This window comes from Oncorhynchus kisutch, linkage group LG29, assembly GCF_002021735.2.
Source record: "Oncorhynchus kisutch isolate 150728-3 linkage group LG29, Okis_V2, whole genome shotgun sequence".
NCBI classification, from domain to species: Eukaryota; Metazoa; Chordata; class Actinopteri; order Salmoniformes; family Salmonidae; genus Oncorhynchus; species Oncorhynchus kisutch.
The window spans coordinates 32,949,621-32,977,004 of NC_034202.2; the positions used below are offsets into that span (position 1 = coordinate 32,949,621).

General features: G+C 42.4%; 2 protein-coding genes across 3 annotated transcripts in view; one reads left to right on the top strand and one right to left on the bottom strand.

Moving 5' to 3' along the window:
• On the top strand, nucleotides 1-13,069 carry LOC109874126 (peroxiredoxin-5, mitochondrial). The gene is made up of 6 exons (XM_020465917.2): nucleotides 1-325; nucleotides 5,218-5,352; nucleotides 5,895-6,026; nucleotides 11,870-11,908; nucleotides 12,362-12,426; nucleotides 12,540-13,069. The coding sequence occupies exons 1-6, from the start codon at nucleotides 233-235 to the stop codon at nucleotides 12,646-12,648; spliced, it is 573 nt and encodes a 190-aa protein (XP_020321506.1). The 5' UTR covers nucleotides 1-232; the 3' UTR covers nucleotides 12,649-13,069.
• Nucleotides 12,851-27,384, bottom strand: part of LOC109874124 (nuclear RNA export factor 1) — a 20,725-nt gene continuing 6,191 nt past the window's right edge. The window contains exons 2-21 of one of the 2 annotated variants that reach the window (XM_020465915.2): nucleotides 26,955-27,171; nucleotides 26,705-26,852; nucleotides 26,522-26,605; nucleotides 26,162-26,266; nucleotides 25,739-25,819; nucleotides 25,435-25,504; nucleotides 25,231-25,319; nucleotides 25,035-25,142; nucleotides 24,716-24,825; nucleotides 19,258-19,294; nucleotides 19,057-19,128; nucleotides 18,895-18,950; nucleotides 17,734-17,841; nucleotides 14,927-14,985; nucleotides 14,649-14,764; nucleotides 14,521-14,563; nucleotides 14,329-14,401; nucleotides 14,037-14,219; nucleotides 13,814-13,874; nucleotides 12,851-13,637 (exon numbers count right to left, since the gene is read on the bottom strand). In XM_020465915.2, coding sequence (XP_020321504.1) covers nucleotides 13,599-13,637; nucleotides 13,814-13,874; nucleotides 14,037-14,219; nucleotides 14,329-14,401; nucleotides 14,521-14,563; nucleotides 14,649-14,764; nucleotides 14,927-14,985; nucleotides 17,734-17,841; nucleotides 18,895-18,950; nucleotides 19,057-19,128; nucleotides 19,258-19,294; nucleotides 24,716-24,825; nucleotides 25,035-25,142; nucleotides 25,231-25,319; nucleotides 25,435-25,504; nucleotides 25,739-25,819; nucleotides 26,162-26,266; nucleotides 26,522-26,605; nucleotides 26,705-26,852; nucleotides 26,955-27,171 — 1,859 coding nt within the window. In that variant the 3' untranslated portion in view covers nucleotides 12,851-13,598. The remainder of the gene's footprint in view (nucleotides 13,638-13,813; nucleotides 13,875-14,036; nucleotides 14,220-14,328; nucleotides 14,402-14,520; nucleotides 14,564-14,648; nucleotides 14,765-14,926; nucleotides 14,986-17,733; nucleotides 17,842-18,894; nucleotides 18,951-19,056; nucleotides 19,129-19,257; nucleotides 19,295-24,715; nucleotides 24,826-25,034; nucleotides 25,143-25,230; nucleotides 25,320-25,434; nucleotides 25,505-25,738; nucleotides 25,820-26,161; nucleotides 26,267-26,521; nucleotides 26,606-26,704; nucleotides 26,853-26,954; nucleotides 27,172-27,384) is intronic. The other variant, XR_004206184.1, reaches the window with a different exon arrangement.

Sequence of the window (27,384 nt, forward strand, 5' to 3'; positions counted from 1 at the left end):
ACGCAGTCCACCCACTACCACCAGTTACTCCTAAGGTGGTAACTGTGTTAAGAGTTGACAAAATAAGTATTGCAGTAAACTGGTATTTTCAGGATTGTAAATTCCGTTGCAAACGGACGCTTGGGGCGGGGGTGGGGTAACAGTTGTGTAAACATTTTTTTTGTGACATCCGCACTGAACGTCGTCTGCTACCAATGAACGGCGTCAAAGGGGCTCGCCTCAACATAGGCCAATGATTTCCAGCTCAGCGATTCTCAAAGGGACCGGTTTTGTCCAGTGCATCAGACCACTACACTCCACGATCATTGTCAACATGCCTATCAAGGTAAGAAATGCTGTCAACAAAAATGTTTAAATCTAAAAATAACGATCCTTGTTGACCTTGACTGTAGACAATTTTGAGATTTGTAAAACGTGATTATTATACTTATTCTCGAGTCCATGACTCATACAGCCGCCATTCTCGAGTCCATGATGCAACTAGGCATTTGTCCTGATTGGGGTAAAAACATGAATATGGTCGGCCGTTGCATTCAAGCGAAGTCTGCTTTTTATAGTCGGCAAGATAACCGGATTGGGAAGGTTTGTCTACTTCATTTGTAGGGAATCAGATCTGACGCATGAAGGAAGTATACATAAAGGCTTTACAACATGAAATCCGTTTTCTATCAAATACATATTACTATACAGTTACCACCGTAGACCCCTATCCATAGATGTTCCTACATCCACTTATTTATTACTTATTTGTGGCTGTAGGTGGATAGCCTCGGAAGAAATATCCTCATCTCGCGAATTGCTATCCATGTAGCAAAATGTAATGTATGCTCGCGAGATCAGGATGGGTTTTTGAAAAACCTGTATTGCACGAAACACCAGTATGCTTAAAAGAAAAACAAACACTGAGTATACAAAACATTAGGAACGCCTGTGCTTTCCATTGCATAGACTCGTGAATCCAGTAGAAAGCTATGATGCCTTATTGATGTCACCTGTTAAATCCACTTCAAATCCGTGAAGATCCGTGGTTTCCAAACTTTTTATAGTCCCATACCCCTTCAAACATTCAACCTCCAGCTGCGTAGTAAACCCTCTAGCACCAGGGTCAGCGCACTCTAACATGTTGTTTTTTTCCGTCATTGTAAGCCTGCCACACACACACTATACATTTGATTAAACATAAATTACTTTTTGTAACAACCCGGCTCATGGGAAGTGACAAAGAGCTCTTATAGGACCAGGGAACAAATAATGATAAAAAATTTTGCTCTTTATTTAAACATCTTACATTATAAAACTGTATTTATTCATTGAAAATTGTGACTAACTCACCACAGGTTAATGAGAAGGGTGCATGTGCTTGAAAGGATGCACATAACTCTGCAATGTTGGGATGTATTGGAGAGTCTCTGTCTTAAATCATCTTCCACACAGTCTGTGCCTGTATTTCGTTTTCATGCTAGTGAGGGCCGTGAATCCACTCTCACATAGGTATGTGGTTGCAAAGGGCATCAGTGTCTAACAGCGCGATTTGCAAAGGCTAGAAACTCTGAGCGCAGCCCTCTCTAGAAATGTGGTAGTGGCTTCTGATTTAAATTCAATTTTCACAGAACCACTTGATGCAATTTCGATGAGGCTCTTTACGTCCGTCCCCTCGCCCCGACCTGGGCGCGAACCAGGGACGCTCTGCACACATCAACAGTCACCCTCGAAGCATCGTTACCCATCGCTCCACGAGCAAGGGGAACCACTACTTCAAGGTCTCAGAGCAAGTGATGTCACCGATTGAAACGCCACTAGCGCGCACCACCGCTAACTAGCTAGCCATTTCACATTGGCTACACCTGCATAATTGCACACCCAACTCCCACAGGTGCTTCGCTATTTGACATTGTCCATAAGCTTGTTCATTTGCACACCAAAAATCATACAATGATGGAAAGACCTGTGTGTTGTCCTTGTTAATGCAGACAGAGAAGAGCTCCAACGTCTTAATCATAGCCTCAATTTTGTTCCGCACATTGAATATAGTTGAGAAGAGTCCCTGTAATCCTAGATTCAGTTCATTGAGGTGAGGAAAAAACATCACCCAGATAGGCCAGTCGTGTGAGAAACTTGTCATCGTGCAAGCAGCCAGACAAGTGAAAATTATGGTGGGGAAAGAGAACTTGTCTATCAATTTTTTAAAAACGCGTCAATACTTTGCCCCTTGATAACAAGTGCACTTCTGTACGTTGTAAAAGCGTTACATGGTCACTGCCCATATCATTGCATATTGCAGAAGATACATGAGCATTCAGGGGCCTTGCTTTAACAAAGTTAACCATTTTCACTGTAGTGTCCAAAACGTCTTTAAAGCTGTCAGGCATTCCCTTTGCCGCAAGAGTCTCTCAGTGGATGCTGCAGTGTACCCAAGTGGCATTGGAAGAAACTGCTTGCACGTGCATTACCACTCCACTATGTCTCCCTGTCATGGCTTTTGCACCTTCAGAACAGATAACAACACATCTTTACCACCAAAGTCCATTTGATGTCACAAAGTTGTCCAGTACTTTAAAAATATCCTCTCATGCTGTCCTGGTTTGCAGAAGAGGATGTCTTCCTTAATTGACCCTCCCCATAAATATAATGGACATATACCAGGAGCTATGCCAGGTCCGCCACGTCTGTAGACTCCTCCAGCTGTAATGCATACAATTCACTGGCTTGTATGCAAAGCAGTAATTGTTTCAAAACATCTCCTGCCATGTCACTGTGTTTTTTGATGAAGCAATTGTCTGTATAGTTTTTTTGGGCCTTTTCCCCCAGCATTGTTCTAGCCATATCCACATCAGCAGGAAGAATGAAGTCCTCCGCAATAGTATGGGGCTTGACTGTCTTAGCCACTCGGTAGATCACTATATAAGACGCTTCTAGACCCTTCTTATTAATGGTATCTGTTGCTTTTATACATGTCTTACTACTTGAAAGTCATCTTAATTCTTGCAACAACAAAAAACTCCAGTGGCTTATTTTTCAAATTGGCATGTTTTGTTTCTAAATGTCTGTGCAAGAGTGAAGGTTTCATCGAGTTGTGTGAGAGTACTTTTGCACATAACACGCTGTGGAAAGGTACTACTCCCAATATAAGTGAGCCCCAACTCAATGTAGTTATCATATTTGCGCCTCTTCGATGGTCCAACATCCCTGTCTGTTCGGTGCTTTCCCGGGTAAGGGGGCAGTAGCTCTTCGGCTGCATCAGGTTCACAACTGTCAGTGTCCATGCTAGCTGGGCTAACAACAATTACTGACGCTAGCATTGGATGTGCTCGTGGAAGCAGAACAACTTGTGTCACCGACAGGTGCAGGTGTAGGTACTTCTGGTAGTAGCAGTACTACCAGTAGAGCTGGTATGTGTCTCTATGGACGCGGGCCTTACTTTTTTTTTGCCATTTTAGCCATTTTCGAGCAAACGGAATGAGCGGCAGCTACGTTTGGCTACATACGGACCGTTAGTGGAATTCCTGCGAGAGAGTAATGGTAATTATTTGACGAGGCTACCTGTATTTGACATTGTGTTGTTATTTCACTGAACACTAGATGGTTTCATTTGATTTTTGCCAATGAAACGAGGCTACTTAGGCGAGAAAAAAACCTCACCCAAATGTATAGCCCCGTTGGAAAATATAAATGGACTGTTTGAAAATGTGAGGAAAATAAAAAATTTGAAATCACATTTTTATTTGGCATACCCCTGACTGCATTGCGGGGTACGCGTAACCCAGTTTGGGAATACCTGGTGTAGATGAAGGGGAGGAGACTGGATAAAGAAGGATTTTTGAGCCTTGAGACAGTTGAATGTGCAAGACAAAATATTTAAGTGCCTTAACGGTAGTAGGTGCCATGCTCACCGGTTTGAGTTTGTCAAGACCAGCAATGCTGCAGGGTTTTTCATGCTCAACGGTTTCCCATGTGTATCAACAATGGTCCACCACCCAAAGGACATCCAGCCAACTTGATACAACTGTGGGAAGCATTGGAGTCAACATGGGCCAGCATCCCTGTGGAACGCCCCTGACGAATTGAGGCTGCCCTGAGGGTAAAAGGGGGTGCAACTCAATATTAGGAAGGTGTTCCTAACATTTTGTACATTCATTGTATACGCTATATGCTAGGGTTATAACAAATGAGAGATTATACAAAGACCTTAAACGACACACAAATTGACTGCTTTTACAGCTTTCTTATTTCTAGAATGATCCTAATGTACTGCTCAAACTCCTTATTGAAATAAAGTTAGTGTGTTTACATTTTTTATTAGTGAATTGACATTTATGAACATGAGGTTTTTCCATTGGCACAAATAATTTGCGGTAAAAGTTTTTTTCTTTATCCTTATTGTAGTTAAGGAAACTGAGCCACACTTTTTCTCCCATAATAAACAAAAGTCATCAAGAATATTATCATTATCTACAAATATCTTGCCATAATCTCTTTACATGTAGACCATGCCAAAATAAATGCACAACTGTTCATTGATGCTCAACACAAAAAGTACAGTTCATGTTAATTGTTTTGTTTCTTCATGTAATGATTCACTGGGTAATAGTTATGGATAATTCTGAAAAAGACCTCTACTTTAACACACAGGTATTTTTGTGGTAATAATCAAACATTTTTCCAACTGATATTATTGACAAATGTATTCCAGTAGTTATGAGAATGAATAGATAAAATCACTTTGAAATAAAGCACACAATCGGAGAAACGCATGTTTCCTACTGGAGCGTGAACTGGACTAAGCGAGTATATCTCAAGAAGGTGAGGTCTGGTTACACCTCTGCGATCAAGATTGTTTGTACGAGGCTAGTCGGTAGATGCACCAACACTGCGCATGGCTAAACATACTGCTGACAGTGAGTGCCCCAGAAAGGACTCTGCTCTAACATTAAGCAAAGTCTTCATGCTCCAGTAGTAACTTCAAGGCTGTTGTGGTGGCAGACTGTCCCTAACCACTGCCTGGGTCCAATACATTCTTCACCAAATTCTGCTGTACATGAGTACGGAATTAGTCAAGTGCATAATTATGTACCTCTAACTAAATAGGGGTTGCAATTTATGTTCAACAAAACCATGGTTTACTTTCAAATGATTTTCAGCTTTCATGTGATTCCATAGCATTTGATTGACCTTCAACAGTGTTTGATTGAACTATTGCCTCCCCTCTACACACACTAGGTTGGGGATAAGCTTCCTGCGGTGGAGGTTCAGGAGAATGAGCCAGGCAATAAGGTGTCTATGGACCAACTCTTCAAGGGGAAGAAGGGAGTTCTCTTTGCTGTGCCAGGGGCCTTCACTCCTGGGTGTTCCAAGGTAATGTCCCTTTAGAGCAGGGGGGGGGGGGGGGGGGGGTTGCTCTAGTACTACACAGCTGATTCAAATAATCAAAGCTTGATGATGAGTTGGTTATTTGAATCAGCTGTGTAGTGGGCCTCAGGACAGAGTTTGGGAAACCATGATTTTGAATGGGATTTTGTCCCAACTAGGCACCACACTGAGCTAATTAATCAGGTCAGTGATTGCTTAAATTCAACACACCTGGCACTCCAGGACCAGGGTTGTCTACCCCTGATTTAGATCATCCTAGTTTCAATGAATGGACCTGGATGTGCGTTTCTCTTTAGCACTCTTTTTTTTCACCATGGATACGTTTCGACAGGCAGCCCAATTATTTATTTCACTAATTGGTCTTTTGACCAATCAAATCGGCACTTGATGTGTAAAGATCTGATGTGATTTGGTCAAAAGATCAGAATTGGACTGCCTGTCTAAACGCAGCCCATGTACGTCCCTTATGCACCATCTGAAATCACTGTTTCACATCCCGCGTCCTTTCTTGCTCCTGTATCCCTCAGACTCACCTTCCAGGCTTTGTGGCACAGGCAGCAGAGCTGAAGAGCAAGGGTGTACAGGAGGTCGCCTGCGTCTCCGTTAACGACGCATTCGTTATGGCTGCCTGGGGAAAGGAACATGGAGCAGAAGGCAAGGTGCAGAATGCTGTTTGAAAATGACAAGCTGATACCTTGGCCTTCAGCCTTCTGAATAGTAATTGAAATGTAGTCTACACAGTGTATTCCTCAGGCTATGGCTGAAAAACTCTGTTCTGTTATGATGATTTCCAGCATTTTACTAGGTACAGGAAAACATTTTCATCTGGTTGCAGGTATCTGTCCTGAGAAATCAATATGAAGTTGCTACATACATTTTTAGACTTTTAAATGAATGATATCTATTGATTCTTGAACAATATAATTTACAAATGCCTCATGAGCTTAGTTCAACTGTCGTAGCCTATCAGAACCCCAAATGTAAGCATGTCTTTTGTAAACAAACACTTTATAGGTGGGAAACTTTAACTATAATTTTGATCTCATAGATGGTCAGGCCTTGCATCCATAGCTTTCTCTCTGAGATTGAGTGGTTACATTTCCCAAGCCCAATTCCTCAGCTGTTTGCCAAAAAACCAGTGGCGACCGGTGTCTGCTTTGTTGTTTGAACTGCAGATTGCACCGTTAAGTCATTGGACAGATCTTATCTCCCAAACAGAAACATTTACTACATCAAGACCATAACTCGTTGAATTATATTGAGAGATCCTTCAGACAGTGTGGCTCTTCAGTCTAGACCGGTCTGACCCAATGATTTATATATCTCTATATCATTGGTCGGACCCAGGGCTGTTGCTGTGTTCAAATTCCACTTGACCGTTTAGTCACAGTAATTAGGCTTCTCCAAGCTCTGATGCTGCTGGTGGTCATTAGTAGCCTACCAAACTTTCTAACTGCCTGGTACTCCGCACTCTAATGTCACTCTAATTACTCTGACATCAATGCAAATGTGATTGAAAATCTAATCAAAGACTTCATGGGAGCCCATGAGCTCATGTTGTCAACATTTCTTTAGGCTATGCAATTGCGCATGAAAACAGAGTGATGGCCTCTATTAAAAAGAGGATCCCATCAGCTTTCTATAGGCTAGGCCTACTATATTTATTTCTCAACTTTCCTAATATTAAGAACATTGCTTCTCTTTACAACAGGAGTATAGCCTACCTGGCTGGCATGAAAACGAACCAAGGGAAAAGTGTCCTCCATTCTCTATTTAAGTGCATTTTGTATTTTTTCCTGCTGCCCCTGTTCCGAGACGGGTGCATGATAATGGTCCATTCTAAATCAAAACAAATTTCACACATATTAAATAGTATATGTGAAGATAAAATTAAATCAAGAATCGTCTGATGGTTGACACTATTAGCCTATGACTTGTGAATGATGCCCAGCATAAGGCACGAGACGATGCCTTTCTTTGCGACTTTTTCTAATTATAGTTGCACACCTCATGTAGCCTAGCCCATGGGCCTATATGTTTTGATAAGGTATATATATCACCATAGTGGCCAAATAACTTTTTAAAATGAAGCACAATCATCTGCTTTATAAGGGGAGTAGAGCCTAACTGTCATACATAAGCAGCGCTTGAGTTTCAAGTTTGGGGAAGATAATTTTCACATAAAAATGCACCTTTTATAATAAAAGCATTATACATGTATAATCGCATTTGCGGATACTTTTGATAATGGGGTTTTCCCGCTAATGGAACAGTCGTGCTTATAGCCAACTACCATGTGCACATTTCTGCGCTTACAATGTGAAGAAATAGCCTAATGGCTTATCAACATTTAAAGCTAAATGTTCTGATCTGTTGCATCAGCCACATTGCTTAAAAAACATGTTTTGATGCTAGTGGTTGTATTAATTGGGGATCTATTGCATCCTACAACCGTCCCAGACTGTTTGGAATATTTATTTATTGCACAGAATAGGTCAACTTTGTACTATGGGGGATAGTAGATTGACATAGTATAGTGCTTTTGCTGTTCGTTAGGCCTACTCATCTTGTTGGCTGACGAAAAGTAAATGTGGACAGATCTTCAATATGCACCTCAGAATTGGATAGGAACCTCGCAGTTGCCTCCCGGACTGTCTGTCTTCACTTGTATCCTGTTAGAAAGACCTGATCATGTGATGGAGAGCCATGCGAGTGAATGGTGCTTCAGAGCACGCAGCACTCTGGGAGAAGGGCACAACGTCCGCTGCCCGCAAAAGGCAATACATTTTTTTAGGGCACATTATAGCCCTAAAAAAATGCAGCCGTGAAATTGGAGGCATAATCAAGTGCTTGTCAAATTGTGAACGAGATGGTGTGTACAGCCTGCAGCAAAAAAACAAAGCCGAGCTCATGCTTTGACTTTTATCAAATCATCATTAGTCGCATCATGCAGCCTTACAATGTATTAAAAAACAAAACATATATAGCCCAACGTTTGTGGAACTGAAGTTACATAACTATAAATTAAGGATATAAAGGTACATATTTATTTGTTAACCGCTCAACACAGAATAGCTGCATGTGCGCACTTCCTCAAATCGTTTAGAGAAAATGTACTTTCTATTCTATTCAGCTTTGTTCAATTGTATTCTTCATACCATAACACGAACTAGTGTAGCCCACAGCCATTTGGCATAGCCAGTTCAGGATATAACATAAGGAAAACTCCGTATGCTATTCGGTTCTTCTGAAATGGACTACCTTTTCTTCGTATCATGCTTATTTAGACCAGTCTAAAATAATGAATTAAGGTGTAGGCTATATTACATGGATTTATTAGACTTTTTTAAATGTAGATGTTCCAAAGGTCTGCATCAGTGGCTAGTAAGCTGTGTGGTAGCCAGGAGATGTTAATTATGTTGATTACTGTGAGACCGACAGTTATTTGCCTGACAATCACAGGCTGACAATTTCGTGACTTCCACAGCCCTAGTCTGACCTGACATATGGTTGTGGCTTTGAGTGTTATCCCCGTCACTTACAGGACCTGTTCTTGAACATGTTGCATCTTGAGTATTATGCCGGGATTCATCCAGTTGCGCTTCTAGACAATGCGTCTTTTAATGGCAGGTTTATCACATTCACGGCGATAGCATTCAAGGTAAACGCTGCAGATGTCAGCTCAAATGGAAATTACCTTTAAATGTCAAGCTTGCGGTTTCGGATTGAATGTATTCGCGGCCCTTAACTGTGCAGGAGTACCGAGGTAAAGACAGTTTCAGGTTGGATATTCGCCTGTAGTTTTCCTTTCGTTCACCAACAGCAGTTAGGGACCGTCAACATAGTGACAAATCAGCATTTTCTCATTTCAATAGCTCTTTAACCATTACTCCTAAAACTTTCAAAACTGGTTGTAGCTAACCCGATGGCATAGACACACATTGCACATTTTTTTTTTGTTGTCGATTTGACATATCACACCATTTTAAATTATATATTTACATATTTGAATTTCAATAGCTCCTTGGTCATATGACCTACTGACTTCAAACAAGGTTCAGAATGTCCACTTACTACCCTTCTATATTGCACACCCTTTAGTTTGTCCATTTTCATCTCACAAGATTTTACATGAATTTTTACACATTTACAATTTCAATAGCTCCTTGGTCATGTGACCTATTGACTTCAAACAAGGTGCAGAATGTCCATTCAGTGGGCCTACCCACTGCACATCCTTTAGTTTGTCCATTTTCATCTCACAAGAAAGTCACATCAAAGATCACAGATGACCGTGCCCACCATATCTATGACAATGGAGAATGAATTGTAAGCACCAAAGTGTGTTTGTTCAACTGACATTTTCAGATATTATTTTGACATGATAATTCTATTTGCAATAGATGCAGTTGAGGAATATTCCATGGACCAACACTACATGTAGGACGGACATAAGACATTCCCACATACAGTACACACATACAAAGATGCGTTTTTCAGCTATGATTTTACCACTCAGAATCCAGAATGGATATGACAATGGGGCCAGCACAGGACATAATACACCATTACAACAATCTACTTTTTGATCTTGACTTATCTGGTAAACTGCTACTGTGTGTCAAGAAAAGAGGCCAAATTAGGGGTTAAAAACTTGCCCTGTGTCCCCGTTCATAGGGGCATGAGAGACTAGTCCGTGGTAGAATTGAGTTGGCACTTTATTGGCCCAAACACCCACAAGGTTGAGGTTACTCATGGACAGTATTTTTTAAATATTTTTTTTGCATCGATGCATTGTCTTCTAACTGTCCAAGAATAGGATCCAAAGTGTTAGGAATTATTTGTTCCCATAAATCCAAAGGAGGATGTCTCTCCTCATACCTCTGGCACTTTAGTCAGACTGCCAGACTGTGCACCACAGAGCCAATCAGGAGAGAATACATACAGGTCAAGAGTGCCAATAGAAAGTCAAGGGGTGTGTCTGTGCCTTTTTTGATTACTCTCTTTACAGAGAACCCCTGTGGTTCAAGTCAAGAGCTACCCTTCCCCTTTCAGTCTGCTCTGCGCATGTCTGAAAGTGACAGAGCCAGTAGCCAAGAGTTTTTCACAGTATGTCATACACGTAAGAATTTATGTAAAATGCTAATATGTATTAGATCCAGTACAATGGAATAACTAAGACCTGAATTTGAATTCAGCATGTTCTGATTCCTCATTTTTCTGTCCAGCAGGGTCAACCAAAAACACTTGTCCTGATGGTTCTTGCAGATACTGGGGAAGCAATATTGAAATGTATTGATCCCTTAATCCCTTAAATGATTTCACTATTAAATGACCCATATCACAACCCTCATACCTCTTCACAAAAATTTACCTAAATCGATTTTGGAAAAAGGATTTTACAAAAGACGTAGGAATTAATTTTCCAGTTAGAAATAGGCCGTGCATCAAAACTATTTATCAGAAAAACGAACCTTTCAAATGCACTATTGCATTTTGTAAGTTGTCTGCAGGTGGCTTGTTGTGAATGCACTCATATCAAGTCATTATCAGGTTATGGAAACTGTTCTAATACTCAACGTAGGATTTGTCTTAATGTAAAGTATATGAAAGTGATGCTATGAAAAGGATTTTCACATTATCAAGTTGACTCTGACTGACAAATCACTGCGATTAAAAAAAGAGCACATGAAACATTGTTTTTCATGAGGCCTACAAGCACCTCTGTTCGAACACCTCTCCTGTCCTTGATCCATACCGCATACAGCCATTTGCAGATCTTTTCAGTGTCCAGGGGAAAGATAGTTATTGCGAGGCTGGAAAATGTAACTTCTAAAAATACATATTTTTTTAATTAACACCCATGCAAAACCAAGGCCTGCAAGCTTACACTAAAATGTAGAAAATTCATGTGAGATGAAAATGGACAAACTAAAGGGTGGGGATTGTGTATGCAATGTGTATACATTCTGAACCTTGTTTGAAGTCACTAGGTCACATGACCAAGGAGCTATTGAAATAATCATGTAAAATCTTGAGATAAATGGACAAACTAAAGGGTGTGCAATATAGAAGGGTAGTCGGTGGACATTGAACCTTGTTTGAAGTCAGCAGGTCACATGACCAAAGAGCTATTGAAATTCTAATGTAAAAAAAAGAATTGTACTTTGTTTACGCTCCAACTAAATTCAACTAGGAACACAAAATGTTGCTCACATTTCCACATGTTTATTAGCTTTGGAAAGTGAATTAATGTCCAAATCGTGAAAATAAGACCTGTGCAATTTTTCCAACATGACACTTATTTGGAGTCTGTGGCTCAAGTGGTTTGAAAGCGCAAATATCTGTCGAATATCCAACTTGAAATGGTTCTTTACCTCGGTTGCAGGAGTTTAAGAAATCTTGTGTGTATGAAATTAATACCTTTTTTAGTTTAATCAAATGTGTGCTACAGCGTACAGATTTGACTTGCATGTTAATGTCTATTCCATGTGTTTTGCAGGTGCGAATGCTAGCTGATTCTACTGGAGAATTCACCAAGGTCGGATATGTCTTCAAAGCTTTGATTTTTATTTAAGGCCCAGTGCAGTCAAACATGATATGCCTGTGTTTTATATTTCCACACAGAGGTTGAAATAATACTATGAAATTCTGAAAATTAGAATGCTCTTTTAGTTGTATTTCTCCCAGTAATGATTCGCAGGGTAAAAGACTGTCTGAAACTTCCGCTTGTTTTGGTGGGATGGAATTTTGCCCTGATGGGTGACACCACCAGGCTGTAAATTAGTTAAGACCAATAATGGCTAGTTTTCCCCTTCCCACTCATACCACTGAGTCCTAGCAAAATTCTTGCTTGAGAAATTGCTCTTTGAATTTACTATAACATCACAGTAAGGTACTTAATAGTTACCCAGAAATGATTTGCTGAAAACTGCTGCGTTGCATATTAAAGAGTTCTCGCGTGAATGTGACACCAATTTTATTTTCTTTACAGGCAGTGGACCTATTGCTAGACAACGATCAGATTGTGGCTGCGCTTGGAAACAAGCGCTCCCAGAGGTGAGGTCTTCTCTATTAGTGTTGCTGCAACACAATGTAGAGTGGGTAACTCACTTCTCTCAACATTTGGATTTTACTTTGCAAAAAGCATCGTCACATTTCTTCTCTCTCAGGTACGCTATGGTGGTGGAGGATGGAGTTGTGAAGAAGATCAACGTGGAGCCTGACGGCACCGGCCTCAGCTGCAGCCTGGCTTCCAGCATGCTCTCTGAGCTGGTGTAGGCCGGTTGGGACCAGAGCACTCCAACCACAGAAGTCTAACTTGATTTACTACACACATTCTAGTTTACCTGATCCTTCTTTTCACGTCTGTGCAACCATGATCTTAGGCAGCGGCAGGAAAAAGATGTGGTTTTAATGTACAGCCATTGTATGCTTCGTAAACTGGAGTACAAAACCGATAAAAAATAGATGTGCTCAAGACTGCAAAGAGGTGTGCTGGTTTATTCCACCGGCTTTATGGATGATGGCAGGGCAGTCCTACTTGATGTCATTACTGGCTGCTCAGGGAGATTGGGATAATTTTTAGACAGAGGCAAGAGAGAAGCTGAATTTAAACGCACAATTAAGCTGAATGGCACTTAAATCCTTTCTGTATACTTTCAAATCTGTTACCTAATAAAATTTCCTGCAAGAGCAATAACCATGTCTGAATCGTTTACATTATTTGATCCTGATATGCTGTTAAGTAAAAGGCATGGCAGTTCTTTTGAATCCTTGTAAGTTCATAAAAATGTTTGCAATCAACGTAACGCAAAACTACTTGCATTCAAAACATTAGGAACACCTGCTCTTCTTCTGAGGTTGATCATAGCCTTCACTTGTTAAATCCACTTCAGTGTAGACAAGTTCAAACATTTGTAAGCTGTGTGCCATTCTGAGTAAATGGGCAGGACAAAAGTGCCTTTGAACAGGGTATGGTAGTAGGTGCAACAATACTGGGTTTTTCCCAGCATAGTTCATGCTGTTCTGAGAGCAAAATGGGGGCTGCCACTCAATATTAGGAAGCTGTTCGGTGTGATGAAATAACAAGCCTATTTGAACACGTTAAATCATGTTTAATTATACAAATAATGAAGTATGTTATCTTGTAATCCAGGAGGATAACTGCATAAGAATCAACAGAAATAAGACCAATGACAATAATTAAAAAGCTTCACAGCCATTCCTGTTCACTTTATGAAAGCGACATCTGGGATCTTTCCATGAGCCTGAGGAGAAACAGTAGAAGTTGTTTTTACTATCTGAAGCCTAAAAGGGTGCATAACATTCGAGGTAAAACAAAATTCTGTCAACTAAAGCAACACACATTGCTCCCTTAGATACTTTACTAGGATGAAGATTTGAATCTAGGAATGTTTACAGAGTAAAATAAGGAGTTATTTACCTTGAGGTCTGTGAAGACCTGCCCTGCTCGGTTGAAATCCCACTCATTGTCCTGTAAGCACCTGATATACATTGATAAAGTAGGTTAGAACCAATATGAATGCAACATTACACCCACGAAACCCTGTACATAAAAAAACAAAGCAACGCGACAATAGGGGACAGTGTTTGCATTCTATTTTAAGTGGGCTCAAGTAGTGACAAATTAAGTGTTTCCCACTTACTTCTGGGACCATTCAAGATTCATGCCGGACTTGAGTGAGAAGGCAGAGAGCATCTCTTGCTGGGGGGCTGAGAGGGTGGGGACAGGACTGCTGGATGGGGTGGGGGCAGGTGCCACAAAGGCCCGGCGGATCTCCTCAGTCGTAGCATTGCGCACAAACAGCTCGTCATTCACTATGCAAAGACTTTTGAAACGAGAGGAATACATGAGGAATTTTTCCCCCCATTAGTATCAACATTTTTATTGAGATCAAGACAAAGTACATATCTGGCTGAGTTTTGGCTAGGGCCTACCTTGTCCCTCCAGCTGGCACTGTGACAAACACCCGACAGAAAGCTCTCACAGAGTCACGGGATTTACCTTCAACTGGCGTGACAGAAGGAGAACGCAACATACATGGTTCATGACTTTTTGGGGAATGAAAATGTGGGAAACAAAACAAAACTACATACGTTAACCAAGTTAGAAAAGTTGAACAAACATACCTTCTTTGAACACTCCAGTGACCGTGAACGACAGTAATGTGTTCTACAGGAGTAGGAGAGGGACAGGAGATCAAGGATGGTCATGGGCTTTGAATGCGAATTGATGGTTATAAAAGTATTCCACTCACGGTGAAGGTGTTGACGTCCACAATTAGAGATGCAGTGTCATGCTGCGTTTTGGGCAGTTCGCTCAGGAAAGCCACCACATTCAGACGAGTGTGCTTCAGTAAGCGGAATCGTGTGGCTGAAAGAACAAAGGTTTTCAAATCATTTACTTTGTGTATATGAGCGAACACAATCATGGTGACTTTCACTACCAACAGGTTTACTACATTTGCAAGAGATGACATCATGACAACCATCACTTCTGAAAACTGAAGTAGCGATTCAGAAGCACGAGACTCACTGGGATCCTTGAGCTTTTTCAGGTTGCGACTGTCTTTATGGTAATCTCCAAGACTGCACCTAGACACAAAGGGAGACAGTGACCAACTGACTACCTTAGAAACAGGTGACAAATCGGTGATACTGAGTGACTCAAATCAAATGTTAGTCACATGCGCCGAATGCAACAGGTGTAGACCTTAGTGAAACGCTTACTTACCTTAACCAACAATGCCTAACACTTATTTAATAGTATTTACAAAAATAAACCAAAATAAATAAATAGAAGAAAAATAAATGATTAAGGAGCAACAATAAAACAGTAGCGTGGCGGAATACAGGGCCTACCGGTACAGTCAATGTGGGGGGGGCACCGGTTTGTGAAGGTAATATGTACATGTAGGTAGAGTGACTGCATGGATAATAAACAGAGTAGCAGCAGCGTAAAAATGGGGGTGGGGTTGGGACAAAGCAAAATGCCTGGGTAGTCATTTGACTTGCTGTTCAGGAGTCTTATGGCTTGGGGGTAGAAGCTGTTAAGAAGCCTTTTGGACCAAGAATTGGTACCGTTTGCCGTGCGGTAGCAGAGAGAACCGTCTGACTAGGGAGGCTGGAGTCTTCGGCAATTTTTTGGGGCCTTCCTCTGACACCACCTGGTATAGAGGTCCTGGATGGCAGCAAGCTTGGCCCCAGTGATGTATTGGGCCGTACCCACTACCCTCTGTAGTGCCTTGCAGTCAGAGGCCGAGCAGTTGCCATACCAGGCAGTGATGCAACCAGGATGCTCTCGATGGTGCAGCTGTAGAACTTTTTGAGATTCTGAGGACCCATGCCAAATCTTTTCAGTCTCCTGAAGGGGAATAGGCGTTGTCGTGCCCTCTTTACGACTGTCTTGGTGTGTTTGGACCATGATAGTTTGTTGGTGATGTGGACACAGAGGAACTTGAAGCTCTCAATCTGCTCCACTGCAGCCCCGTCGATGAGAATGGGGACGTGCGCGGCCCTCCTTTTTCTGTAGTTCACAATCATCCCCTTTGTCTTGATCCCGGTGAAGGAGTTTGTTATCCTGGCACTGACCTCCCTATAGGCTGTTTCATCGTTGTCGGTGATCAGGCCTACCTTGTGTCGTCAGCAAACTTAATGGTGCTGGAGTCGTGCTTAGCCATGCAGTCATGGGTGAACAGGGAGTACAGGAGGGGACTGAGCACACACCCCTGAGGGGCCCCTGTGTTGAGGATCAGCGTGGCAGATGTGTTCTTACCTACCCTTACCACCTGGGGGCAGCCCATCAGGAAGTCCAGGATCCAGTTGCAGAGGGAGTTGTTTAGTCCCATGGTTCTTAGCTAATTGATGAGCTTTGAGGGCACTATGGTGTTGAACCCTGAGCTTGGTGTTCTTGGGCACAGGGACAATGGTGGTCTTCTTGAAACATGTTGGTATTACAGACTCGGTCAGGGACAGGTTGAAAATGTCAGTGAAGACACTTGCCAGTTGGTCAGCGCCTGCTCTGAGTACACATCCTGGTAATCTGTCTGGCCCTGCGGCCTCGTGAATGTTTAAAGGTCTTACTCACATCGGCTACGGAGAGCGTGATCACACAGTCGTCCTGAACAGCTAATGCTCTCATGCATGCTTAAGTGTTGCTTGCATCAAAGTTATCTAGCTCATCTGGTAGGCTCGTGTCATTGGGCAGCTCATGGCTGTGCTTCCCTTGGTAGTCCGTAATAGTTTGCAAGCCATGCCACATCCAACAAGCATTGGAGCCAGTGTAGTACAATTCAATCTTAGTCCTGTATTGATGCTTTGCCCGTTTGATGGTTCGTCGGAGGGCATAGTGAGATTTCTTGTTAGACTCCCGCTCCTCGAAAGCGGCAGCTTTACCCTTTAGTTCAGTGCGGATGTTGCCTGTAATCCATGGCTTCTGGTTGGGGTATGTACGTACGGTCCCTGTGGGGACGATGTCATCAATGCACTTATTGATTTTTCTTGTTTGCGTATGGCCTTATTCAGCTCGTTGAGTGTTGTCTTAATGCCAGCATCGGTTTATGGTGGTAAATAAACAGCTACGAAAAATATAGATGGAAACTCTCTCGGTAAATAGTGTGGTTTACAGCTTATCATGAGATACTCTACATCAGGCGTGCAAAACCTAAAATTTGATTTTGTGCACCAGCTGTTATTTATAAATAGACACAGACCGCCACCCCTTGCCTTAACTGAGGCAGCTGTTCTATCTTGCCGATGGACCGAAAACCCCGCCAAGTTGTATGTTATCCATGTCGTCTTTCATGCATGACTCTGTGAAACATAAGATATTAGTTTTTAATGTCCCGTTGGTAGGATAGTCTAGATCGGAGCTCATCCATTTTGTTACCTGATGATTGCACGTTGGCTAATAGGACTGATGGTAGAGGGGGTTTACTCACTCGCCGTCGGATCCTTACAAGGCACCCCGACCTACATCCCCGATATCTCCGTCTCTTCTTCATGTGAATGATGTGGATTTGGGCCTTGTCGGGGTGTCTGAAGTAAACCCTTCTCGTCCAACTCATTAAAGAAAAAAATCATGGTCCAGTACGAGGTGGGTAATCACTGTCCTGATATCCAGATGCTCTTTCGGTCATAAGAGACGGTGGTAGAAACATTATGTACAAAATAAGATAAAAATAACGCAAAAACCCCCCACACAATAGCACATTGGTTAGGAGCCCATAAAACGGTAGCCATCTCCCCCGGCGCCATCTTTAAAAAAAATTGTTGACACTTTATTTTAAACCGTTTATGCATGCTGCTGGAGACAGGGAACATTAATAACTAGCCAAGGGGTACCTGGAGGGGTTCTGCATGGTGAAGGGCATGCTCAAGGAGAAGGTTGCTCCATCGTGGTAGGCATCTAACAAAGGCTGTCTGTCTCCGGAGTCATACACACTGTAGTATCTGGGGGAAAAAGTTATTCTTTAAAAACTTACATCATAAGAAACACACAACAACTTACATTTCCAATCAGTACAGATAGTATCTATCAAAGCAGATCAATAAAATTTTAAACAAAAACAGATTTAAACAAAAACAAAGGTGTGTTGTAGTGCATCAGAGCATTTTGGGTTCCGGCTTAGTTGAGATTTGCAAAGGATACATGCGGTAAAGAGGTTAATGGAACGCCGGATTGGCTCACATTTAACAAATCTGATCTAACAAAGTGGATATTTGTCAAATCCGTCATGATTGATGTATTGTAACAGGCCCACAATGTGGTTAATACAGTCTGATTTGGATATATTTGGCTGTTTTCACTGCATAACGTTTAGAAGTTGTCCCTTTTCAGGGTTTATAAATTACTGCTAAAATGTTAACTTCCGTTTGTATAAGCTGGTAGCATAGCTAGTGTAAGAATATTTCGAAGATAAATACACAACGCAGAGGACGATAGGTCAATAGAATACTAAAAGTCAATATAGTACTAACGATCAATGGAAATAGTGTTTTTTCTGTAAAAGGGGATTAATGATCAATGGGTTAGAGACATGGGAGGGATTTCAGTCCGGGACTCATAGCTACATGCAAGTTCTCATTGGTCCAACTTGTTTATACATTGAGCCTGAAATAGGATGCTTTGGAGTCTGTGCTATTGAATAGTAACATCAACTGCTAACACTAGCATACAGAAATCAGTGGTGATGTTCAAAGTAGTCTTTAACTGTAATGCAGTTGATTGGTGACGATGACATGAACATGTATAGGGGTTGGCATCCATACAAGCATTATACAATGATTTCTATATCAACATTGTCTGATATACACATATAAACAAAAGCCTAAATGTAGGATAATTTTGCTGGGGGGCAATGCGGTCATTCGTAATCTTTCCACCAAGAGTTTCCTTGGCATTTCCATTGACCTCTTTACCGCATCTATAACAGTGTGTAGTGTACGTATGTATTTGTTCAATAATGTGTATGCATTTGACCGTGGATTCAACATAAAACTCACTGTTGTAGGAAGCCAACGATGGGAGTCTTGATCTCTTCAGAGCAGAAGTAGCTGGGCTGTGACAGCAGTCGAAGGGTGAGCATTTAAAAGAAAACACTCCTGTTTTGACACACGGTTACATGCAAAGCCCCTAAATGAGAACCAATGGTGTGCATGTATTACCTTGCAAGGTGGAAGGGCGGCAGGAGTCACCTCCACATCAAAGACTATGGGCGGGGGGAGATCCTGACCGTCCTAGGAAGAGAAGACAAAGATGACTAATTGAAGAGATGTAAATTCTTCACAAATACAATAATAATAATATCCAAAACGAGTTGAATAAACAATTGTTGAAATCCTAAAAGCGTTTGATTGAATCCTTACCAGTTTGAGAAGCCTGGGGAACCTCTCTCTCACCTCGCTGTCCGACATTCACAAAAACACAGAAGATAAGAGACAGGAGTTAGTGCTGATTATAAATAAACAGTCATCCCCCTAAACACTATTCAACCACAAACACATATACAGTGGCGAGAACAAGTATTTGATAACCTGCACAAAATTGGCAGTGTTTCCTACTTACAAAGCATGTAGAGGTCTAATTTTTTATCATAGGTACATTTCAACTGTGAGAGACGGAATCTAAATAAATAAATAAAATTTAAAAAAATCATGAAAAACACATTGTATGATTTTTAAGTAATTCATTTGCATTTTATTGCATGACATAAGTATTTGATACATCAGAAAAGCAGAACTTAATATTTGGTACAGAAACCTTTGTTTGCAATTAGAGATCATACGTTTCCTGTAGTTCGTGACCAGGTTTGCACACACTGCAGCAGGGATTTTGGCCCACTCCTCCATACAGACCTTCTCCAGATCCTTCAGGTTTCGGGGCTGTCGCTGGGCAATACGGACTTTCAGCTCCCTCCAAAGATTTTCTATTGGGTTCAGGTCTGGAGACTGGCTAGGCCACTCCAGGACCTTGAGATTCTTCTTACGGAGCCACTCCTTAGTTGCCCTGGCTGTGTGTTTTCGGTCGTTATCATGCTGGATGACCCAGCCATGACCCATCTCCAATGCTCTTACTGAGGGAAGGAGGTTGTTGGCCAAGATCTCGCGATACATGGCCCCATCCATCCTCCCCTCAATACGGTGCAGTCGTCCTGTCCCCTTTGCAGAAAAGCATCCCCAAAGAATGATGTTTCCCCCTCCATGCTTCACGGTTGGGATGGTGTTCTTGGGGTTGTACTCATACTCATCTTCTTCCTCCTAACACGGCGAGTGGAGTTTAGACCAACAAGCTCTTTTTTGTCTCATCAGACCACACGACCTTCTCCCATTCCTCCACTGGATCATCCAGATGGTCATTGGCAAACTTCAGACGGGCCTGGACATGCACTGGCTTGAGCAGGGGGACCTTGCGTGTGCTGCAGGATTTTAATCCATGACGGCGTAGTGTGTTACTAATGGTTTTCTTTGAGACTGTGGTCCCAGCTCTCTTCAGGTCATTGACCAGGTCCTGCCGTGTAGTTCTGGGCTGATCCCTCACCTTCCTCATGATCATTGATGCCCCACGAGGTGAGAGCTTGCATGGAGCCCCAGACAGAGGGTGATTGACTGTCATCTTGAACTTCTTCCATTTTCTAATAATTGCGTCAACAGTTGTTGCCTTCTCACCAAGCTGCTTGCCCATTGTCCTGTAGCCCATCCCAACCTTGTGCAGGTCTACAATTTATCCCTGATGTCCTTACACAGCTCTCTAGTCTTGGCCATTGTGGAGAGGTTGGAGTCTGTTTGATTGAGTGTGTGGACAGGTGTCTTTTATACAGGTTCAGAGTTCAAACCGGTGCAGTTAATACAGGTAATGAGTGGAGAACAGGAGGGCTTCTTAAAGAAAAACTAACAGGTCTGTGAGAGACGGAATTCTTACTGGTTGGTAGGTGATCAGATACTTATGTCATGCAATAAAATGCAAATTAATTACTTAAAAATCATAATGTGATTTTCTGGATTTTTGTTTTAGATTCCATCTCTCACAGTTGAAGTGTACTTATGATAAAAATCACAGACCTCTACATGCTTTGTAAGTAGGAAAACCTGCAAAATCGGCAATGTATCAAATACTTGTTCTCTCCACTGGGCGGCAGGGTAGCCTAGTGGTTAGAGCGTTGGACTAGTAACTGGAAGGTTGCAAGTTCAAATCCCCGAGCTGACAAGGTACAAATCTGTCGTTCTGCCCCTGAACAGGCAGTTAACCCACTGTTCCTAGGCCGTCATTGAAAATAAGAATTTGTTCTTAACTGACTTGCCTAGTTAAATAAAGGTAAAAATATATATATTTTTTAAAGTATATGCTCATGCACTCACAGCCTCACCCATGGATAAGGATCTCTAATAGCCACCCAAATGTTGATATAATCCCTGTCCATACAGTTAACTGAAATGAGGGGCGGAACTAGGCAGTAAACACCAACATGGACTTGATTCGTCATTAAAACCGCATATATTGTTTCGAACTGATTGTTCAGAATAGAACACACCCATTCCTGAACATGATATAGTCAGCTCTGCATATCAGTGGAGAGGTTCTCAATGTTACAACGACACATCCTCTTGAACTAATATGAACGGTACAATACAGATAAACCAATACCAAATCAATCTATGACGACAGCCCCTTTATTTATGTTTTTTTTGTTGGTACTTTTTACCCTAATTTCGTGATATCCAATTGGTAGTTACAGTCTTGTCCCATCACTGCAACTCCCATGCGGACTCGGGAGAGGCGAAGGTCGAGAGCCATGAGTCCTCCGAAACACAACCCTGCCAAGCCGCACTGCTTCTTGACACACTGCTCGCTTAACCCGGAAGCCAGCCGCACCAATGTGTTGGTGCGGCTGGCGACCGTGTCAGCGTGCATGCGCCCAGAAGCCACAAGGAGTCGCTAGAGCGCGATGGGACAAGGCCATCCCAGCCGGCCAAACCCTCCCCTAACCCGGACGATGCTTGGCCAATTGTGTGCCGCCTCATGGGTCTCCCGGTCGCGGCCGGCAGCGACACAGCCCGGGATTGAACCTGGATCTGTAGTGACGCATCTAGCACTGATCATTGCCTTAAACCGCTGTGCCACTTGGTGGGCCTCGGGCCCCCTGTCCTGTGGCAATGTACTCACCCCTTTGTGATGATACTCACCGTCCCCCCCTACACGCCGAAACACACGTTGTCTTGGAAGGGGTGTGAACGTTGGTTGTGAGCGCCCCATACCAACAAGAGACAAATCAGTGCTTTTCACACGTATAGGGGAGTGGCCTGGTGATTGGGAGGGGCCCATGGTGTGACCAATGTACTTGGTAGAGACCACAAGAGTGAGATTATGGTCAAACTACTCAAATGTTGCATGTTTGAGGTGTCTGACACACACACACACACGTCACAGGACCAAGAGACAGTGAAATGGAATCTAAAGACTGTAGGAGGTGGTGATGGAGACTGTTGGAGATGAAAGATTGACATGAATCATGGGTATACACGAGGGGGTTCAACCATTACATTAAGGCTAGTTAAAGTTACACCATGTCGTTTCAGGTAGAAAGGGAAGAGGGAAAACTTATGGTAACATAGAAAAGACAGGCATGCTCGATCAAACCAAAACACCAAAGAGGAGTTCACAAAAAGCTTTGATAGAAGATGCAATTCCACTAGGGTGATTGAGTGGTATGTTAGCCAGCCTTAAGGAATAGAAAATGTGTTATTTGAGGAGACCATGCAAAGCATCCCCTTTAGATGAAGAAAAGACAAATAGAAAAGAAAATAAACAGAAAGAGCTGGGCCCTGAGCGCCACTACAGATCACTACAGGAGGAACCTCTGTTGCTAGCATTGATTAATGCAAGAATGATACTGCATATATCTTACACAACATTTTTGGTGCCACAAATAAATACAATTTTGGACCCCACTTCAGCTTTAACATTTTGGGGGTGGTTAAACAAAAAGGGCATCCAAGCCCTATTAAACAAACATGTTTCTTTTTAGGGAAATATGTTGAGAGGGATATCTGAGGAAGGACCAAACGAGTCATCAACTTCATCAGTGACCATTCTGAGGTGACTGCATGTGTTTATGACCACAGAATAAACATTAAGTGTTATATCCTTAACCGGAAATCAACTTAATATATTTAGAAATCCCACTAATTGAGAGTCTCTTGATACATCTTTGTGTCCCTCATTCTCAAAGCCTCTCCTTCACTCCAGCTGTTACATTCTGAGATGTGTCTACCAACTTGTGGCACAAACAAGCCTTGAAGGCATGTTAGATTTAAGGGAATTATGAGAAAGCTTGTATTTGGGGACTCTGCATGGCTTTTTGGAAACCTCTCTCCCGCACCAACCCCAGGCCTGTAGCGCAAATCTTTGTTCTTTACTTCAATGTCTTCTTCGTTCAGCATATACTGTACGTATCAAAGTGCATACGTACGTAGGTATGATGTGGCCAGATGCACGACTGTGCCTGTCTTAGGTTGTCCCGGTATCAAAGGTGGGATCTTACCCGTCATTGGCTAACCAGCCCTCTTCACTGGCCACATTTCATGACCCATATAGGGGAGGATGAGAGGATGTACCAACACCATGTTCCCATATGAATCTTTAATATATAAACACACACACTATATGCCATTTGGTAGATGCTTTGATCCAAAGCGACTTACAGGCTTGCATTCATATATTTTACGTATGGGTGGTCCCGGGAATCAAACCCACTACCCTGGAGTTACAAGCGTCATGCTCTATCACCTGAGCTACAAAAGGATTCCTTTCCAAAATGCCATTTTAGTGATCCAAGTTCTTCCCAAAGTATGAGTCTCATTCACAATGCTGTGGTCAGTATTATCCATGCCAAGTTATGTATGCTAGAGGTATTGGCTCTTGAAATTTTAATTGTCAGGATTTAGTTTATAATTTTTTTTCAGGGGTGCCTGTAGGGGGCACAGGTCCATCTTCACGGAAGAAAACAAATGGAGGAAAGATCAGCTGCTGAGTTTCAGACAGGGAAAGCGTGAGATCAGTTGAGACAGACAAAAAGAGAGTACCCAGACAGACAGTTAAACCTGCATCTAGAAGGGGGCAGGGGTGTAGAAATAATTGAAATGATAGCCATTTTCCTCAACTAAAACCATCAAATCAAATTTTATTTGTCACATACACAGGGTTAGCAGATGTTAATGCGAGTGTAGTGAAATGCTTGTGCATGCGTTTGTTGGCTGGTTAATATGGATCTATATAGTATGAAGAGGTTCATGGTTTGATCATGTCAACATGGGCACATATGGCATACACCTAAAATAAAAATAATCATAAACGTGGCTTTACATTTGAACTGAGGTGCAGCCCCACAAGCATTGAGTAGGCTATTTGTGCGATTTCAACACTTGCCCAAGAACAGATCATGTCAAGTCTTAACAACTTAATCACCACCTATGTTATTGTAGTAATGTGAGGGGGCTCAGTTAGACTCTCTGATAGCATGGTGATCAACAAGTCACTCCGGTTCCTTCAAAGTTGAGCGTTGTGCTGCTATTCAGTAGTACCAGACCAAACATGTCCTTCCTGGCTCATATAATCCATAAACAACATGTGATATCCCACAGAGTAGGGCTTTCCTGAAAACAGTCAAGTTACCCCCTGAAATACAGGGACTAGAATGAACTATCCCCCCTCCCAGCCATCTCACAATACACTGTCAACAGCCTACCATTACCCACCCAGCCAACGATCTCACAACACACTGTCAACAGCCTACCATTACCCACCCAGCCATCCTGAGCACAGACTGACCTGATGTATGAAGCCTGGTCCTTGAAATAGTCACAAAGGGGGTTCCTCTCCAGCCATAACTCCACCAGCTTAAGACCCTTGATCCTGTCCAGCTCGCGCTCTGTCTTTAACTGGAATGATGGCAGGAAAAGAACATCCAATAAAACAGCCAGGTATTACTCACAAGAACAGACACCGAGAGAAAACTCCTTGTCCCAGTCAATTGACTAAATTAATTATGTAGATAACTGAAAAGTAAGAGGAGACTTTGTGCAGTCCCAGTAAAGGTCAGTGCTGGGGTTAGGTCCCTTTGAGCCACAACCAGGCCCAGTCTCCTCACCTCGTTATGAGAAAGGTTGAGTGTCTTCAGGTTGGGAACCTTGTTGACCAGCTCTGACAGGTCATCCAGCCTAAATAGCTTGTTGTTGCTAAGGTTCAGACAAACAAGCTGTGGAAGGAAAGGAGAAGGGATAAGTGGAGAGGAAGGCATCCATATTCTTTCATTATTCAGCTACAAGGACTGACCACATCCATACCTCTGGAATATTCTCCTCAATTATCTTAATAACAGCACGCATGGAGTTCTTTCTGTTCAAAGTCACATCAATGTTCTGGGACACCAGGTCTGTGGAAATCAGGGAAGTATAGGAGTGTTGGATGGCACTACCAGAATACAGGTCGTATAACGCAAATACAACATTGAAAAACGTTTGATGTGACTAATTGCTCTTGCCGTGTACCTGGGTCTATCCGGATGTTGTTCAAGTCCAGCGCTTGTTGAGAGCCATCAAAACGTTTAGCCATGCATTGCTAATGAGGGAAAGACAGTTTTACGCATTCAGCCCTTACACCTCTCTATACATGAAACTAAATAATGAATGTTGCAATATTATCATTAGCGGGTACTTGAAAGAATAGGAGGCATTACTAAGTAGAGTTGAAGGAGATAAAAAGTAATAACCTTGCTGATGACTCTAATATCAATACAATAATGTTATTTAAACAATCACTCCTCCTATTCGAGAGCTGGTCTCCTCGTCTTACCTTCAGGTGCTCCAGATCAGCTGGCTTTAGTTCAGACTGAAGAAAGGAGGGTGGAGGACAGGGATTCATCAGTACAGTCACCTGGACAAGATGGAGGATGGAGGAGTGAATGACATGTTTTTTAATGACTATCCCCAGGGGGAAATGGTTATGTCCTAAAATTTCTATTGAAAGCTCTTTACGAAGCCCTAATCATTAACCACAGCCTTACCGTGACCCCTTCTCAAGGTCCTATTTATTGATGGTCCCGTCCTTATTGATTGCCATCAAACTTAACTCTGACGCCAGCCTTGTTGCTTAAAACTTCTGCTGGCGTTATTAATGTGTTCATGTCTGGTGTCCAGTCTGCCAGAAATATCCCGCTTAACACCATTTGATAAAACCACCAGAGGTCGGTTTTGTGGAGAAGAAAAAAAACAGTACCTTGTAGCCCTCTTTGTCTGTGATCTTCCGTGATACCTTAAACAAGGCATTCGCAGTCGTGGAATCATCAATAAAGAACTCTGCTCGGTTTCCCTCTACGTGGTACTTTAGAAAACAGAGGTGAAAAAAGAGAATGCCAATAAAATGAAGCTATTTCAGGGGAATGAACCGAAGCCCAGTGTTTCCCCTAGAATTTATTTCAGCACCGGTGGCAGAGATAAATAAAACATTTATTTTTTATATATTTTTTTAGTTGCAGTGGAGGCACAGCTGCTAAATGTATAAAAGGGAAAACACTGCTCAGTCTATTTCTGGATTAGATTGACTAACAAAAAGGGCCCCTAGGCAGCAGTCACTTACATGTACTGGGGTGAAGGGCATGGAGCAGATATTCTGCAGTGCTGTTATCAGCCAGTCTTTGTCGTATTTCTTTCCATAGGGGACCTGCAAGAGTCACAATTTAGCATTGACTAAGTACAATCCAATCAATGACAGTTTAGTGAATCTGTAAAGCTACCCTATTATTTTACAATGTGGACTCACAGACATCTTGAACCAGTTCTTGCGGCCACCTCCACCTCCATCCCCTCCTTTGTTATTCCCACGACCCCTGTGACCTCCTCCACCACCACCTCTGCGGCCCCGGTCAAATCGGTCGTCACCACGCCGATTTGGCCTTCCATAAGGGTTACTAGCAGGGGAAAAAACATGAGGGAGGATAAAGGATAAATTCTAAGATCAAACCTAAAAACATGTTCAGTGAAATAGTCTGTCTTCAGCCTGACAAACTCACAATCTGTGTTGGGAGGATCCATCTTGGGAGTTGCTGTCCGCCATTGCCACATCTCCATCCTCATCGTCGAATCTCGCTCTGGGTCCCGGGCCGCCGCCACCTCTTTGGCTACCACGATGTCTTGGTCTTGGCCCCTGGTCACTATACATAGGGGCCCTGAAAGGCCCTCTGCCTTTACGGTTGCGAACCTTTTGTCCTCCAACTCGGTCATCGTGATCTGATGGACAAAGAGTCACTATAGTAAGCTTTGAGTTCACAGAAAATTAAATTTAACCAAACTACAGCAATTATTAGCCAAGTAATGGTCCAGATCTGGTCTGTCATCTTCGTTTGAGATCATGCATGTTTGGCAAGAGAGCGAGCTGGGCGATTCCACACCAGGAAGGCCCTTCTGGCATTTTTCACATATAAACTTCATTGGGAGGAAGGA

Coding starts and splice junctions, on each gene's coding strand:
- LOC109874126 (XM_020465917.2), top strand. CDS start 233: ATGATTTCCAGCTCAGCGATTCTCAAAGGGACCGGTTTTGTCCAGTGC. Junction 326..5,217: donor TTGTCAACATGCCTATCAAG/GTAAGAAATGCT, acceptor TACACACACTAG/GTTGGGGATAAGCTTCCTGC. Junction 6,027..11,869: donor AACATGGAGCAGAAGGCAAG/GTGCAGAATGCT, acceptor TGTGTTTTGCAG/GTGCGAATGCTAGCTGATTC.